This window comes from Phalacrocorax aristotelis, chromosome W, assembly GCF_949628215.1.
Source record: "Phalacrocorax aristotelis chromosome W, bGulAri2.1, whole genome shotgun sequence".
Taxonomy (NCBI): domain Eukaryota; kingdom Metazoa; phylum Chordata; class Aves; order Suliformes; family Phalacrocoracidae; genus Phalacrocorax; species Phalacrocorax aristotelis.
In genome coordinates, this window is record NC_134310.1 from 25,631,993 (window position 1) to 25,650,824 (window position 18,832).

At 45.5% G+C, this 18,832-nt stretch overlaps 1 protein-coding gene across 13 annotated transcripts in view; it reads right to left on the minus strand.

Annotated features, from left to right (window-relative positions):
• The window catches only part of LOC142049445 (erbin-like), a 159,059-nt gene that overhangs the window by 68,430 nt on the left and 71,797 nt on the right, over positions 1-18,832 (minus strand). For all 13 annotated transcript variants that reach the window (XM_075077170.1, XM_075077174.1, XM_075077173.1 and 10 more), the window contains one exon: positions 3,214-3,270. In XM_075077170.1, the coding sequence (XP_074933271.1) occupies positions 3,214-3,270 (57 nt within the window). The remainder of the gene's footprint in view (positions 1-3,213; positions 3,271-18,832) is intronic.

Here is an 18,832-nt window from a genome sequence, read left to right on the forward strand (position 1 = left end):
CCTGGAAAAACAAGTCCTGTGGCGACATGGCACCCCAGAGAGAATTGAGTCAGACAACGGGACTCATTTCTTAAACAATCCCATAGACACCCGGGCCAAAGAGCACGGCATTGAGTGGGTGTATCACATCCCCTATCACGCATCAGCCTCTGGGAAAATGAAAAGATACAATGGACTATTAAAAACTACACTGAGAGCAATGGGGGGTGGGACATTCAAGCACTGGGATACACATTTAGCAAAAGCCACCTGGTTAGGCAACACTAGGGGCTCTACCAATAGAGCTGGCCCTACCCAGTCAGAACCCTTACATACTGTGGAAGGGGATAGAGTCACTGTAGTGCATATTAAAAATATGCTGGGGAAAGCAGTGTGGGTTCTTCCTGCCTCAGGCAAAGGCAAACCCGTTCATGGGTCTGCTGTTGCTCAAGGACCTTGGTGCACTTGGTGGGTGATGTGGGAGGATGGAGGAGTCTGGTGTGTACCCCAAGGGGATTTGATTTTGGGTGAAAACAGCCAATGAACTGAATGGTATGCTGTTAATTGCTATATAATGTTGTATGTCATCACTACTATGGTTGCTATATGCCATATTAATGGTATCATGGTGGGAATCTCCCAAATTATTAAAAAAAGAAAACTTCCATTGAACCAAGCAAAGTGCAGCAGTGATGGAACAAGGACTGACTTCAGCATGCAACAATCCAACACCACACACCATCTCTCTTAAAGTCTTGTACAATAGATGGAACTGAATGTCACGGACTAAATGAACTCAATGGACAGTTCACAGACATTTTACAGCAGTGGTCCATAGACTAGGGGAATGATAAATGAAATCTGTATATTCTATTATAGGATGAGAAGGCGGGTAGGGGCTATCAAAATTGTATTGGATATTATTGGACCTGAGCATGATGTAAATGATATGGATTAAGGGGTGGATACTGTGATGATTTTAGCTGGGATAGAGATAATTTTCTTCACTGTAGCTGGCATAGTGCTGTGCTTTGGACTTAGTATGAAAATAATGTTGATAACACACTGACGTTTTGGATGTTTCTGGGTAGTGCTTTTACTAGTCAAGGCCTTTTCTAGCCTCCCATGCTCTGCTGGGTGCACAAGAAGCCGGGAGGGGAGGGGGCACAGCTAAGAGAGCAGATACAAACTGGCCAAAGGGAGATTCCATATCATGTAACATCATGCCCAGTATGTTTACTGGGAGGAGCTGGCTGGGGAAGCAGGCAGCAATTGCAGCTCGGGGACCGGCAGCATTGGTTGGCGGGTGGTAAGCGTTTGTATCATTTGTCTTTCTGTTTTTTTCCCTTTTCCCCTTTTCGTTTTTATTATATTAACATTATTTTTATTATTATCATAATAAATATTATAATTATTATTTTATTCTAATTATTAAACTGTTCTTTTCTCAACCCACAAGGGTTTTTTTGCTTTTGCTCTTCTGATTCTCTCCCCCATCCCACAGGGGCGGGTGGAGTGAGCGAGCGGCTGCGTGGTGTTTAGTTGCCGACTGGGGCTGAACCACAACACCCTGACAACATTGAAGTGAAGAAAAAAATTCCCAGGAACTTCAGCAGAAGTGTTTGGCTTAAATATATTACAGCCTTTGTTTACGTGTCTCTTACCACTACAAGAGACCTCTGAAAACTACTCTCTTTGAAATATTGCATGTAATTCATGCTACTAGTGTTAATTATGGCAATTAAGGTCAGAGGAATTTTATAAACAAAATATGTATTAGCTATAAGTTTTAATTATAGCTACTGTTCCTCAGTTCGGAGTAAGTTCATTTACAGAGCTACTACCCCACATTACATGTCCTCTAATTTTTCTACTGAAAATTAGCAATAGCACAAAGAGCAAAGAAGAATGAGAGTATTTATATTGCATGAGTAGAATGTTTCACACTTGGAAGATTTAAATTCACACTTTCTTATCTTATACATTTCATCCCATATGCGAGTTTTGGCATTTTTATACAGCAGACACCACAGTACAGTATCTAGGCACACAAAAAAGGTAATGCCAGTGGAACATACCCCTCGTTCATATCTTAAGCGCATAGTTAGCTAGAGTCACTAGAAAAGCTCGCTGTTGTACTTAAAAGGGCTGGCAACTCACACTTCAGCCTACTGCATGCGAGTCTGCTAGCATATGAGCTAGACAGAATGAATGTTCAATTGTTAGCACCTCCTCTTCTCCATCAAAACATCTGAACCCAGTACCTCTCTTTACCAGTGTCTGTTGCCAGAGGAGGACCCCTTTCATTGCACACCACAAAATATTCATGACTCTACAGCTAGTTATTCACATCCCATTATTGGGATCTCTGTTTCTCTCTTTATTGACCTTTTATACCTCTGTTAACCCAGTTAGACCTCCAGGGTCCAAGTCAGAAAATTCAGAGCATTGCTCTAGGTCATAGAAACAGCAGGAACTGCAACAATGTCAGCCTGGGTTTGCTTGATGAAGTGAGTCAGAGTTGCAAGGCAGGGCTTAGAAAGGTGCTAGATTTTAAGAGATAAGTATAATTGTATTTACTATTAAAACAAATAGTATTACAGCTTCCATAACTATTTTATAATTATGGAAAATGTGGCTGACTAATATGCTTCCATTACATTAAACAAGCCTGTTGCATTATAGAATACATACTGCATAACAGACTGTGCAACACAGTAAGTAGTTTTTATTTTCTTCAGCAGTGAAGTATATTAAACAGAAAAAAAATTGTTCACATCACGTGAATCACATTCCCTCAGTCATTCTGAGCAAGCACCTCAAATTCCATATTTGATTTAGAGATAATGTCTAAGTTTCAGGCACTCAGCCATCAGAATGGTACCCAGACAGGCATCTGGGCACCAATACAATGCTGTGTGCAAAAAGCATGACACCTCAGAACAATCATCCTGAAGTGTTCACATGCTGACTTAAAAGCTTGACAGGTGGATCAGAAATCCAGAGCTGGAGAGGAACAGAAAAAAATCAGAAATCACTGAATAAAAAGACCAGTGAGTCTGAAGAGAAATATAATTTCAGCAGTATGAAGGGAAAGTTCCTTGTGAGAACTTAGTCCAGTTACTTAGCTACACATTTTAAGCTGTGATCTACTTTTCAATATGCACTACATTATTAGTATGACTACAGAAAAAACCCTCCAAAATATTTTAAATAGATTTCATACATACTTACTTTGGCAATATTTTTAACTGGTTTTCTCTAAGTTCCAGTATCTGGAGTTTAGTTAATCTGTAACAGAAAAGCATAACAAATTATCACAATATATTGTATTTTATGAAAAAACAATCTCAGAACCTATTTACATTGCTAAATTTCAGAGATCTACACGTTTAAAATAATTTTTTGTGGAAGGATACAAGTATGTTTTGTGCAGAAATCTGAATGTTACTTTAAATTAATTTATTGATTGGGGTTTGGGTTTGGTAAAGCAGTAAACAAACTGGATCTTGCCTGCTTTTCTGCATCTGCTTGAACACAGTTGTTTTCCTTCATCCCACAGATTTAAAAGCACTTCATTGCATTCATTATGGATATGTGTTATCATCATATACAGAAGTGCACAGGAAGTAAAAGAAGTGGGATCAGTCCACACAAGATGCTGAGTTTCTAATACAGGCAATGTATCAAACAATTTCATATAAAAAGCCTCATCACAGGAACACCTGTGGTCTTCCACATGGTAAAAACAGCCTTTAAATTAATCTTGTATTTCCTTCCATATTCTCTTTCTAGTCATCTTCTTAATCCATTTTGATATTTCTATTAGAAGGCAATTTGACCTTCCTTTCAGTAAATCCTTGGTTGCAAGATAAATAACCTCTAGATCCCAAACTCAACTGCTTGGCCAAGATAAGTTCAAAGCAGTCTCGACATTCAAGCAATGTACCGTCCCCAGTGGAATTTTTTGCATTAGGACAGAAGCAACAAGACTATCTCTTTGTTAAATGAAATGCAGAAACAGTTTGGTTTAAATACAGAAAGAGTTGTAAAAAGAAGAGTTCTACACGTGACCCACCAACAGCCCTAATACAACACAAAATAGGTCATTACACTCCCCAAGTCAAAAAGGAGTTTAGTGAACAGATCAGTCTTTCCTGAGGATTCTCAAATGAGTACATTGTAAGGACACAGACAAAAACCTTAACTCTGATTAAGTAGTAAGAACTATACTTAAAGTAAAAACAGAAAGCCTGAAAACAGTATTTATTTTTTCCTCAAGACATTTGCTCATTTTTGGGTGCATTTGAAAGTAACAATCTGATAAACCTATGAATAACCTAAGAATATAACAGTCATCTTGAAATAGAGCAGAGGTGTCAACCTAGCCCAGCACTGCAAGCAGTACTTGCCATCTGGTAGCAACTGGAGGGAAACCTCCTCCTCCCAACTTCCCAAAGGAAAAACACCCCTGTAACAATGCTGAAAGAATAGCCTAATAAAAACCCAGTTCATGGTAATATCACTGCTGTCAATCTAGGACATAACTGGAAAGGACCTCCTAGCCTTCTTACCCTACCTGCATCCTAAGATATAAAACTGTGACAAAACAAAATTTGTTTGTTGAAGCACCCTCAGATTTGAATGGTCATTTCGTGCTTGGACTTCTGAACCCAAGAACTGGATTACAAAGGGGCAAGTCTCACACTTCAAGTGAATAATTGCCTTCACTAGAAGTTACTTCTGTGGCACCTTGTGGCTTGCACACCACCTAGATTATGCTCAAGGGTACACTGGACATATAGGAAACATTTTCCCATAATTATTTACTATCCTATTCTACTGCAGGACTTTCTCAATTCCCTGCATTTTCTGCAACCAGGCAGGAGTCTTGTCTAGCAGCACCTCTATTTTAACATCAAGGTAATTATTTTTTCATATTGAGAAGATACCACATTTTCCCATGCACCAGTACATGGGCAGAAACTGGGATCCCATGATAACAGCAAAACATCAGAAATATCAAACCAGGTTCTGCAGACTTTTATCCCTGCATTTTACTAACCCTGTCTTACAACATTAACTTCTGTTTCCCAAAGCTTTGAATGTTCATGTTACCCACTGCAAATCTTCTCCCTCCCAGATTCACTGCAGACTTGGATAGCATGCAACAGCAGGAGATTTATTATTACATCTTTAGTATCAGGGATTCTCAAAATATGACAAACAGAATGGACAATCTTCTCTAGAAGGGAGGAATAGTAATCCTTTCTCTTTGGAGACTGCAGGTGTTGCTCTTTAAAGTCCTAATGATGAACTTAAAACATCAACAGCAGAACTGTAGCTCTTGGCCGCTTCTGGTATTAGATCATCCCCATTACCAGCTCAGATTAGGTGCAGCCTCTGAAAATGTAAACAGTTCAAGAACTCTGGAGACCAAGGAAGATGAGCTGCCTAATAAGATACCAATTCTTCACGTTAAGAAGAAACTATTCCCCACCAACTTTCTGATGCATCCCACAACTCTAGATACCTGCTCAGCTTCTTACAGTTTTGTAGCAGGGCTCTTTTTAAACACTGGTCTAAAAATAAAGCAGCACATTCAATCAACTCCAAAACCCTTTATTTTGATAAGGCTTCAACATTCAAACACTGCATTAAACTCCAGATGGTGTTTTGCTTTGATGACAGGGAAAATAGCTAGACAGTTTTTCTTCGCAACACGTGCATGCAGTCAAATTTCGCAGTTGAAAGCAGTAGAAGCAAACCTCCATTCATATGCTAAACTATACATATGCCCACCCACGCTTCACTGACTTTAGCCAGAACTCACTGTACTACACTTCTAATAAGCTAATTCTATAAACTTAAAGACTGCCTTTGTTGATAGAAAGGTTCAAAGCTTTATGACCTTGTTTCATGTTCTACTCTCTCCAGCTAACCCTAAGAGATTGGAGATACATGTATCTAAGTTTTTGTGTGTAGAGCTAGACAGAGGCTACTAGGGAAACATTTTCAACTTCCCCTGGCTGGGAGATACAGGCTGCGTCTAAACTAGTAATTTTCTTGGGGCAATTGATGAGAAATATTGGCCTGAAGCAGTTGTTACTTCTTCCATTATGACTGGGAGGGTTAATTCAAGTTTAATATAACAGTACACATCAAATACTCAGCCTAGCTGCTCTTTAAATCACTGGCGTAAACGCCCATGCTAAGCATTTTAATTGCTATAATGGAACTGAAAAACTAGGGTTTAATTCAGAAAAGAAATACAGACAGAGAATTAGTCCACCTATACTAAAGGAAAAATAAAACTCTCAGTGACAGAACGTATATTTCCTCTGCCATTCTATCACAAAGATTTGTTATACTCATACAGAAACATTTCATTTCTCAACTGTAAAAACCCATAACCACAAAAATAGTTACACATCACCTAAACACAAAGCTATGAGAGTATTCTTCAACTTTAAGTATACCTGGTATAATGGTCTCAACAAAATTATTGTTGCAGGAATTATTTTATGCAACCAACTTAACTTGCTTTTAAAATATAGCTCAACTTGTACTAAAAAAATATCTCTACATGAACACTTTGCCAGGATAAGATCAATATTACTCCTAAATCTGATTTATTTAACTATACAATCTGTAAAACTGTAGAAGAAATATGTAGCAGGCATACTTAGAAACTCACTGTTCAACAGCAGTCATTCCTTAGAAAGCTAAAAATATTTCAGAGATGTTCTTTATTTTTCACCTCCCTTGCAGTTTTGCTAATGCAGAAATATTTTTTTAAAAAATCATAACTAAAATACAAAGGCAAGAGAACTGAAATACATGCATCCTACAGCAGGCTGCATTTTGCAAAAGTTTCAGCAAAATTACATATATTTAACTAAGTCCCAAATTTGATCACCATTGTACATTTATGTAAAAAGATATCCCAAAGTAGATACTACTAAAAATATCTACTACTGCAAATACTACTGGTAAACTGTTGAGAAACAAGATTAACAGTAAATTCACTGCAACATCATGGTAAAAAGTCTCTGGAAGCAATACCTGACTACAGACAACATTCTCAAAAGTTTTTAAAATTACACTGAAGATATACTCCTTGCTTAAACACTCATCAGTAAATAATGTTTCCCTTTTAAAGCCCTGTCTCAACACTAGCATGCAGTGAGCTTCAAATTTAGAATGCTCTGCTTATATATCTGTATATTTAAATGCAAATATACATTATGTATTTAGATACAACAGATATAGTTTTCTTAGGTAAGCACAAGCAATTCTCAGACTTCTGTGCACCAGCACAAAGGCTAATTCTAGGATCCAGGACAATATTAATGCATTAAAATTAGAATTTGGGAATGGAGGAAAAAAAACCCCACACACCACACACTTTATCACCTCAGAATTCCAAAGGAACTGGCACATTTAATCAGAAGTCTGGTGATTTTTAATAAGTCGAACAGGTTGGACTAGTACAACATCACTGAAGGACAGCAAGTATGCAGTGTTCATAAAGAAGGGAAAAAAAGATTGGATAACCTTGACCTCAATATTACGCAAAGCTTTATTAGAAATTTTGAAGAAGAAAATAAAACATAGAGGTAAAATGTAATGAAATGCTGCATGGATATACTAAAAGTAGTTTGCATTACAAAAAATTTTCTTTCCTAAGCATCAGACTGAATATTACTGACAGAGAAGCTCAAAGACCTGTTTTGGGACTATCCTATTCAATATTTTTAAACAGCAATCCTAAAGGACAGGAAAATTGTTTAAGTTGGCTCAGGCCACAAAAGACAGTCACAGATGATACAGTGAATTATTAGGACACAGTAGGGGAAAAACTGTACAACCTTGTATTGCCCGGGGGTGAGCAGAGGGACCCGTCAGGAGCCGGCAGCTCTCACGAGCGAGGCTGACATCCAGCTGACGCGGCGTGGGGCATTGCCAGAAGCAACGGTGGGAGATTTAAACTGCCCCTAGGGAGCGTGAGCAACCAGGAGTGCGGCAAACAGGGCGTGGCGCGTCAGAAGGGCGTGGCGCATCAGAAGGGCGTGGCGTGGCAGGGCGAGCAGGAGGGATGCCACAACCCGCTTGTAGGTCTACAGCTCAGCCAAGTGCTTCGGCCTTGGGCAAAACGGTGAGCACTCGCCTCAGAGCTAAAACCACTGTTTGTTCAGCGAAAGCCCCCGAGATGTCAGACTCATCCACCCAGACGGGTCTGGTAAGAAAGGACACATCAGTACAGGCAGTGGGTTGCGGCAAATGCCCAAACACCCCTCCTGATGAGAAGGTAAGTACCTGCACGAGGTGTGCACAGGTTGATGACCTGTTACGTCAGGTGGCTGAACTGCAGGAAACGGTTAAGAGGCTGCGCGGTATTAGACGAGCTGAGGCAGAGATAGACAGGTGGCTTCAGAATCATGTTCCTGTGGCAGACACCACCGAGAATGAGGCACCGTGGACCCTGGTGACTCACAAGAGCAGGATTCCACATCAGCCTGCACCTTCCACCATCCCAATTAGAAACAGATATGAAGCCTTAATGACTGAGAATACCCATGAGCAAAGTCTGCAAAGTCCCCCACAAGGGGAAACTGTACCAGCAACACACAGTGGACATCGTAAAAAGAAACGACGAGTGCTCGTGGTGGGTGACTCTCTGTTGAAGGGTACTGAGGCACCCATCTGCCGACCTGACAGGGAGTCATGAGAGGTATGCTGCCTCCCAGGAGCCAAGGTCCGAGATGTTGCTTAGAGGGTGCCACAACTCATCAGGAAAACAGACTACTATCTGCTATTACTTTTTCATGTAGGCATGAACGACACTGAGAGCCGCAACCTGGGTAAAATCAAGGAAGATTTTCGAGCCCTGGGGGAGCAAGTGAAAAACATTGGTTCCCAAGTGATTTTCTCTTCCATTTTGCCAGTTCGAGGGAAGGGAGCAGCCAGAAACAGGCACATAATGTATATCAACTCCTGGCTACGTGGTTGGTGCCATCGTGAGGGGTTTGGCTTTTACGACAATGGGGTGTTCTGTAGGGGAATAGACAGGGATCGGCGACCGGAAGATCACGGGCTGTGACGGAAAGATAGACTCCTCCCCATAGGAGTGGCAGGAACAGGAAGCGCAAGAGCTATATAAGCGTGTGACGCAGCTAAATAAACGGACATTTTGTATCCATCATATTGATGTCTGTGCATCACTGTCCCCAGGGTGGGTAGAGCCCTGTGTCCCGGAGATATGCGGCCCAAGATAAGTTCTCCCATAGAAGCGTACAGGAACAAGTGGTGACCCCGACGTGATCGGTGGGGCGGCATGGCAAGTTTGCCGGGGGGAAAAGATAGCTTGAGGCACGCAGGGGCGGGACGGGGAGCCGCAGGACGGCGGGCGCGCCATGGAATCAGTCGTAAAGGTACTGAAGGGATTGGGGAAGGAATATGGAACTTCGATTTCGAAGGCGCCTACCTCAAAGGCCATCCAATGGATGGATGCAGGGGCTCATACGGAGTCCCGCAGACATATTTAATAAAGATAATTGGGTGAGAATTAAAGAGGAGTTAGCCGAAAGGGCTATGATGGGAAAACCCCAGTACATACAGCTCTGGGGAAAGATACACCGGTTACTATTGAAAGCTCGGGATGATCAGGAGACGTGGCGGCAGGCGCGGCGGTGCCTGCACGGTGCTACAGGCGACAGTAGCCCAGAAATAGACCCAGGATGGGCAGTGGGGACGCAGACAGGGGCAAGCATCGCGGGGGATGGGGAAGAAGCGGAGAGTTTGGACGGAGTAGCCTGGCCAACTACTCAGTCTGAGGCTCCCAAAGAGGTGGATTGGGAAGCGGCGGTGTTCCCTGTTGAGCCAGCAGGACCGTCGGAATGCCCCCCTGCATACCCCTGGGATGATTTGGCACAGGCGCAGGTACTTGCGCGCGGGGAGGGGGACATGGCGGCAGACACAGCTGGAGCGATGTAGCAGAAGGAGGAGGATGATCAGCGCCGGCAGCGGCGCCGCCCTCTGCCCGACCCACGAGAGACTGGCTCCCAGGGCAACCCTTGAGATGGGAGTCAGGCGAGGAGGAGGATTGGGGCGCCTGGAGGGGAGGACAGGATGGGTATAGATCAAGCTCGAGTAGCAGCGAATCAGAAATTGGGGGAGAAACCGATGCCCACATGTGGGAAGATGGGGCAGCTTGCCTGCAGTGCGCAAAAAAGAGGCATAAGGCAGCAGGGACTCGGAGGACCAATCGAGTGAGGGAAGAGAGAGACCGCCAAAAGGGGAGGTCCGGAGCGCTGCAGCTCCGGAGGGGTCCGCGGAGGACGTGCTGCAGCAGCTGCAGCAGGTTATGCGCGCACTAGGGGAAGTAACTTGGAGGCAGACAGGACTCTTAACGAAGGGTGCACCCCAGTGACAGTCAGTTGAGTTACCTAACTGGCGGCTGATAGCCAGAGATTGTAGCCTCGATGGAGTAAGGATAGAGATGCCTGGGATATTCCCTGTCCGGATAGCTCCTGGAGGAGGGGCAGGGAGCTGCAAGCGGTAACGGAGAGTTCCCGCAGAGCGTATAGCAAAGTGGGCAAGTATTAAAAAAAAAAAAAAGTGGAACCTTGGCAAAAGATACAGCAAGGACTAGCAGAGCCATTTACAACGTTTTGTGACAGGTTGCAGAAGGCTATTATAGAATCAGAATTGCCAGCGGCGGCCAAGGATGCAGTCCTTATGGATTGCCTCCAAAGTCAAGCAAATCTGCAAACACAAGATGATGTCCTCCGCACCCTGGTGGCAGGGGCATCATTGGGTCAAACCATCAGGCATGTCTTGTGCCAGGAGGCGTTGAATCAGCATGGCGGTGCGGGAGCGCACATCTGCCAGAACCCTGACTGTGGAAGCGAAGAAAGGGTGCTGGTGCAAGTGGCCGGGGCGGGGCCGAGATGTCACTTGTGTGGACGGCAAGGGCACTTTAAAGCTGGGTGCCCGCTGGGGAAAGGGGAGGACGTAATGGAGGAGGAGCGCACCCAGTAGGGAGGTGCTGGGTGTGTGGGAAGCCAGGACACCTGGCAAGAGATTGTCCAACCACAAAGCCGGGAAACGGCCAAAGGAGGGGGATTCGTGCCTCCTGTGAGTCAAATGGCCCCCATCATGGTGCCAGTGCCAGGAGCTTGGCCCACCGTAGCGGGCCAAGGGGGAGTGAACCTTCAGGCAGGGGAGCAGAACCAGCAAGATTTGCAGGTTACGGCCCCCGCGTGGCCTTGGTCATAGGCTGTAACAAGAGACCCATGGCGGCGGTGATGATTACCCCACAAGAGCCGAGTTGCCCGGCACGGATATGCCTGGGAACGTTAGTGGATACCGGGGCGGATGTCACAGTGATGCCACTCGAACGGTGGCCACCAACTTGGCCCCTTGCCATGGGAAAATGTATAATAGGGGTAGGAGGAGAACAACAGATGAGGACTAGTACTTGCCCTGTGAAACTTGAAGTCATGGATGAGGAGGCAGGGAAGCTCCTCACGGCCATAGTGACCATACTAGTAGCAGATGGGTAGCAAGCCCCTTGTTGGGGTGGGACGCCCTTGCCCAGATGGGGATCGGGTTGAAAAATTTAGCATAAGGGCCACTGCCTCAGAGGGGCTTCGTCAGCACAAGTTGGTGTGGAAAACTGAACAGCCCGTCTGGGTGGAGCAGTGGCCCCTGACAACAGAGGAAACAGAGGCTGTAAGAGCTATAGTAAAACGAGAGCATGAAGCAGGGCACCTAGAGCCCTCGATGAGCCCGTGGAACACCCCTATATTTGCTGTAGAAAAGAAAGATAAAAACCAATGGAGGATGCTGCATGACCTTAGAGCAGTAAATCAGCAAATGGAGGACATGGGGCCTCTCCAACCTGGCCTACCAGATCTGAGTGCTGTCCCAAAAGGATGGCGAGTCACTGTTTTAGATATCAAAGACTGCTTCTTCAGTATTCCGCTACATCCAGATGATAGAAAGAGATTTGCCTTTACTCTGCCTGCGGTGAACCGCGCAGAACCAGGTAGTAGATGGCAGTGGGCAGTACTTCCGCAGGGGATGAAAAATTCTCCAGCGATCTGCCAGAGGTATGTGGCTTCTGCATTGCAGCAAGTAAGGCGACAGTATCAGGAGAGAATCTACATGATCCACTACATGGATGACGTCCTCATAGCTGCGCCCACCGAGGCATTGTGTGAACAAGTCTTTTCAGACACCCAAAGGGGCCTTGCGGGACAGGGCCTCAAGGTAGCTGAGGCAAAGGTACAGCGAGGACCAGTGTGTGGATTTCTGGGTGCTAGAATAGAAGGGGATTCCATACAAGCTCAGCCTATTAAACTTACACCTAAGGTTAAAAATTTACACGATGTACAGAAGCTGGTAAGAGCACTGCAGTGGTTGCGGACGTTCGTGCGCGTCACCGGTGAGGAGATGCAACCTTTCTATGCGTTGCTGAAAGGGACCGACCTATGGGAGCCCAGGAGTTTAGACCCTGAGGCAGTCCAGCAGTTGCAGATGATAGAGCGTCGAATGCAAAAGGAAGGAGTATGGCGGTGGGACCCTCAGGAGGAATTAATCGCAGGTTGGATTCTGACCGCCAGTGGTGGGTTAGGATTGCTATATCAAATACGGGCGGGGGAAGAAAAACCACTGCGATGGGTATATCAGAAGATTCCCAAGGATGCATTCTCCACAAAAGTCAAGGTAGCCGGGGGAATGATTTGGCGTCTGCGAAGAGAAAGCAAGGGAATCTTTGGGAAGGAGCCAGATAAGCTCACAGTGCTGTGGAATGGGGAGAAATGGCGGAAGGTGGTAGAGAGTGAAGAGGATATACAATTGGCGGTATATTCGTACCCAGGAAAAATCGTCACAGGCACGGTACAGAGGTGGGCCGAGACAGCCAAAGTGGTGGATTTAAGTGTGGATAGTAGAGTTTTGGATACCCCTCACCCAGGACCAACATATTTCACAGACGCTTCCTCGAAGACGAACAGAGCAGCGGTAGTGTGGAAAGAAGGGAATAGTTGAATGCGCCAGACGTATGAGGAGCGGGGTAAAAGTGTGCAGTGATCCTGCACACTTTGGGATCCTGCTGAGTGTGCTGAAGGTCAGCTCTAAGACAAGGATTCTTGATTTTAGAACTTCAAACTTCAGTGCACTCAGGGCTCAGTTGGGAGGGATTCGATGGGAAGCTTCCATGGAATACAAAGGAGCTAGTGAATGCTGGGAATTCTTCAGGAACTCTCTATTGGAAGCACAAAGCCAATTTATCCCCTACAAAGGAAAAGGAAGTAAGCGGAGCAAGAGGCTCCCATGGCTCAACCATGACCTCCTGGGTCTACTCAAATCCAAAAGGGAAGCACACCAAAAACGGAGAAGTGGAGGATTATCTGCCGAGAAATACAAGGGCATAGCCAGAGAGTGCAGAGACGCAGTCAGAAAAGCAAAAGCCCAATTTGAATTGAAACTGGCTGTAGACATAAAAAATAACAAGAAAGGGTTCTTCAGACATGTCAACCATAAGGAGAAAAAGAAGGAAAACATAGGCCTACTGTTAAACAGAAAAGGAGAATCAATCACCAATGATGCAGAAAAGGCAGAGGTCCTCAACGCCTTCTTCACCTTGGTCTTTACCAGCACTGTCGGGTCCCAGGCTTTGGGAACAAAATTGCCGATTGAACCAAACACCGACCCACCATCGGTGAAGGAAGAGTTAGTATATGAATTACTACAGAAGCTTGACCCCCACAAATCAATGGGCCCTGATGCCATCCACCCAAGGGTGTTGAGAGACCTGGCTGACATCATCACAAGGCCGCTCTCCATAATCTTTGAGAAGTCATGGAGAACAGGGGATGTCCCAGAGGACTGGAGGAAGGCAAATGTTACCCCTATCTACAAGAAGGGTTCGAGGGAGGATCCAAGTAACTATAGGCGCATCAGCCTTACTTCAGTCCCTGGGAAAGTTATGGAACGAATCCTCCTGGGGACCATCACAAGTCAAATGAAGCATGTGATTGGGAAAAGCCAACATGGCTTCACTAAAGGCAGATCGTGCTTGACAAACCTGGTGGCCTTCTATGACAAAGCGACTTGCCTGGTTGACATGGGGCGGGCGGTGGGCATTGTCTACCTGGACTTCTCCAAGGCCTTTGATATGGTCCCCCACAGTCTCCTCCTGGAGAAATTGATGTGTTACGGCCTAAACAAGTGGTCTGTGCAGTGGCTGGGGAATTGGCTGACAGGCCACACCCAAAGGGTGGTGGTAAATAGCTCTTTCTCAAACTGGCAACCTGTCACTAGTGGAGTCCCCCAGGGATCAATACTGGGCCCAATGTTATTCAACATCTTTATAAGTGATCTGGATAATGGCATCAAGTGTAGCCTGATGAAGTTTGCAGGTGACACCAAGTTGAGTGGGGAAGTAGACACTCCAGAAGGGAAAGCTGCTCTGCAGGGAGATCTGGATAGGTTGGAAGAGTGGGCCAGCAAGAACCTTATGAAGTTCAACAAGGACAAGTGTAAGGTCATGCACCTGGGAAAACATAATCCAGAAGTGCAGCACAGACTGGGATCCACCTGGCTGGAGAGCAGCTCTGTGGAAAGGGACCTGCTGGTCCTGGTGAACAGGAAGCTCAACATGAGCGAACAGTGTACTGCTGCGGCCAAGAAGGCCAACAGGATGCTGGGTTGCATAAAAAAAGGGCATCGCCAGCAGAGAGAAAGAAGTCATCATCCCGCTCTACTCAGCGCTTGTCAGGCCACACCTGGAGTACTGTGTACAGTTCTGGTCCCTTCTATACAAAAAGGATGTGGACAGGCTGGAAGGGGTCCAGAGAAGGGCCATCAAGATGATCAAAAGACTGGGAAGCCTGCCATATGAGGATAGGCTGGGAGAACTGGGTTTGTTCAGCCTTGAGAAAAGGAGGCTTAGAGGGGATCTCATCACCGTGTACCAGTTCTTAAGAGGTAGCTACAAAGAAGATGGAGACGCCCTTTTTACACGGAGTCACATGGAGAAGACAAGGGGGAATGGATACAAATTGCTCTTGGGGAGATTCCGATTGGACACCAGAGATAAATTTTTCACACAGAGGACAGTCAACCATTGGAATAATCTCCCCAGGGAAGTGGTTGACTCGGCCACGTTGGACTCCTTCAAGAGTCGTCTGGACCGGCTGCTGGGTGATCTTCTTTAGACTCTGCTCTTCCTAGAAAGGTTGGACTAGATGATCCCTGAGGTCCCTTCCAACCTGTGATTCTGTGATTCTGTGATTCTGTTTGTGTGGCAAGCCTTTGGTAGCGGGGTAGGCTACAGGGGTGGCTTCTGTGAGAAGCTGCCAGAAGCTTCCCCCATGTCCAATAGAGCCAGTGCCAGCCAGCTCTAAGATGGACCTGCTGCTGGACAAGGCTGAGCCAGTCAGCAACGGTGGTAGCACCCCTGGGATAACATATTTAAGAAGGGCGAACAAAAAAACCAATTGCAGCCAGAGAAAGGAGTGAGAACATGTGAGAGAAACAACCCTGCAGACACCAAGGTCAGTGAAGAAGAAGGAGGGGGAGGAGGTGCTCCAGGTGCCAGAGCAGCGATTCCCCTGCAGCCCCTGGTGAAGACCATGGTGAGGCAGGCTGTCCCCCTGCAGCCCATGGAGGGCCATGGTGGAGCAGATAGCCACCTGCAGCCTGTGGAGGTCCCCACGAAGGAGCAGGTGGATGTGTCCAAAGGAGGCTGTGAACCTGTGGAGAGCCTGTGCTGGAGCAGGCTACTGGCGGGACCTGTGGCCCTGTGGAGAGAGGAGCCCATGCTGGAGCAGGCTTGCTGGCAGGACTTGTGACCCTGCGGGGTACCCAGACTGGAGCAGTCTGTTCCTGAAGGACTGCACCACCCCGTGGAAGGGACCCATGCTGGAGCAGTTTGTGAAGAACTGCAGCCTGTGGGAAGGACCCACATCGGAGAAGTTTGTGGAGGACTGTCTCCCATGGGAGGGACCCCCTGCTGGAGCAGGGGAAGAGTGTGAGGAGTCCTCCCCCTGAGGAGGAAGGAGCGGCAGAGACAATGTGTGATGAACTACCTGCAACCCCTATTCCATGTCCCCCTGTGCTGCTTGCGGGGAGGAGGTAGAGAATTCAGGAGTGAAGTTGAGCCCGGGAAGAAGGGAGGGGCGGGGGGAAGGTGTTTTAAGATTTGGTTTTATTTCTCATTACCCTACTCTGATTTGATTCGCAATAAAATAAAGTAATTTCCCTGAGTCGAGATTGTTTTGCCTGTGATGGCAATTGCTGAGTGAGCTCCCTGTCCTTATCTCAACCCACAAGGCTGTTATATTTTCTTCCTCCTGTCTGGCTGAAGGGCGGGGAGTGATAGACCAGCTCCTGGGATCCAGGCAAGGTCAACCCACCACCTACTCAAAATTGAGATTGCAGCCAATTAGGGAAAATGAATACCATCAGCAGGGAAAGCAGTGTAGTATCCGTAAGCATCATGGGATTTTTGCCATATTGTCTTTGGAGGGGTTAAAATAAATTTTCTCTCCCTCTGTCCTCCTGAGGAGGGGGAGTGACAGAGTGGCTTTGGTGGGCACCTGGCATCCAGCCATGGTCAACCTACCACAAACCTTAAGGACCGAAAGAAAAAAAATAGAAAAGGGACAACATACCGCAGTAATAAGTCAATTACATATTATCTCCTTATAGAGTCATCAGTCATTTCAAACTGATCTGTCTAATACATTAGTCAATCATGTGGGAAATGACACTAGGCAGGCTAGTGGAACACTAGATTGTAACTGCAGACATTTCCAAGAGAAACAAGAAGATAAACATGACATTATACAAGACATGAAGAGATCTCAATTTGAATTGTAAACATAGCTACATACCTTACCATTCTCTGTCAAAAAAAAAAAAGCAAACTGAAACTATTTCCAAGATCTATTACGATACTAGTTCACAGAATCACAGAATGGCAAGAGTTGGAAGGGACCTCTGGAGATCATCTTGTCCAACCCCACTGCTCGAGCAGGCACACCTAGAGCAAGGGGCACAGGACTGCATCCAGGCATGTTTTGAATGTCTCCAGGGAAGGAGACTCCACAACCTCTCCGGGCAGCCTGTTCCACTGCTCTGTCACCCTCACAGTAAAGAAGTTTTCTGTCATATTTAAGTGTGTCATCATTTTAGCTGGGATAGAGCTAATTTTCCTCACTGCAGCTGGCATAGTGCTGTGCTTTGGACTTTGTATGAAAACAATGTTGATAACACACCGATGTTTTAGTTGTTGCTGGGTAGTGCTTGTACTAGTCAAGGACTCTTCTAGCTTCACATGCTCTGCCAGGTGCACAAGAATCCGGCAGGGGAGGGGGCACAGCTAAGAGAGCTGATTCAAACTGGCCAAAGGGAGATTCCATATCATGTAACATCATGCCCGGTATGTTTACTGGGAGGAGCTGGCCAGGGGAGGGAGGCAGCAATTCCGGCTCGGGGACCGGCAGCGTCAGTTGGCAGGTGGTGAGCAGTTGTATCATTTGTCTTTCTGTTTTTTTCCACTTTTTCCCTTTTCCTTTTTATTATATAATCATTATTGTTATTATTATAATAATATTATTATTTATTTATAATTATTAAACTATTCTTATCTCAACCCACAAGTTTTTTTTGCATTTGCTCTTCTGATTCGCTCCCCCATCCCACAGGGGTGGGGGGAGTGAGCAAGAAGCTGTGTGGTGTTTAATTGCCGACTGGGGCTAAACCACGACAGTCCTTTTTGGTGCCCAACATGGGGCACAAAGGGTTTGAGATAATAACAGTTGCTGGTCACAGTGTAGACTTCATTCCCAATATTAGTTTATCTGATTTGCACCATGCTCTTGTTTTTGCTGTACATGTTAAAAACTGGTGTTGGTTTTTGTAGTTTGCTGTGCTCTGCAATGATTAGCAATGTTTTGCCTGGGAGACTTGTTTTTAAAACATCGTCCTTGAGTTTTATTTGCTATGTGAAGTTTATATTGAAGCCATTACTATACTTCAGGTACCACCTCATGGATACAATTAGCAGTTATACCTCCTCCTCTGAGATGTTTTTTATGGAGGAAATACAGAATGGTACTTTAGCTACCATCTTATATAATGTCTCCTCTTTCATTACAACAACTTTTCAGTTTCTTGAACATCCTTGGGTAGTCAAGATCTATCTGTTGGTATTGCTTTGGCAGACCGTTTTGGCTCTGTCTAAGGTTAATAAGCAATTTAAGAATATAATCCAGAGATCTGCCCCAAGGCTCGATAGTTATGAGTGGCAGGGTATGTGCGACAGTATGGGAAAATACCTAGGACAGTGGGGAACTCCAATGTTTTGGAATGTCACCCCTGAACAAGTGAAGAATCCTAAAAAACTAGTAGAGTATTTGGAGAAAGTATGTTGTTACGCTGGGAACTCCAGAGAGACAAAGATAACTGTGATGTGCTGGGGCCTGGCCCATGCCTACCACACCCTGTTCAACAGTAATCAGTGCTCCCAAGGGGAAAAGAAGGTCTCCAGATCTAAGAAGACAAAGAAAAAGAGAGCAACAGGCACTGTGGCCACTCCAACTCCAGCGACAGGTGCTGCAGCCACTCCAACCCCAGCAAAAGGCACAGCGGCCTCTCAAACCCCCACAACAGGAACTGCAGCTGAAGCAGAGAATCAACCCCTGCCAGTATCAATCACCCCTGTACACAAGAAGAAATCTTGGAAGAGAAAGTCAACTCATTTAGAAAAAGATGATGGAAGAGCAGGGTCATCATGAGGAGAGGAGAAGGAAGAAGAAGAACTCGTACAAGAAATGGA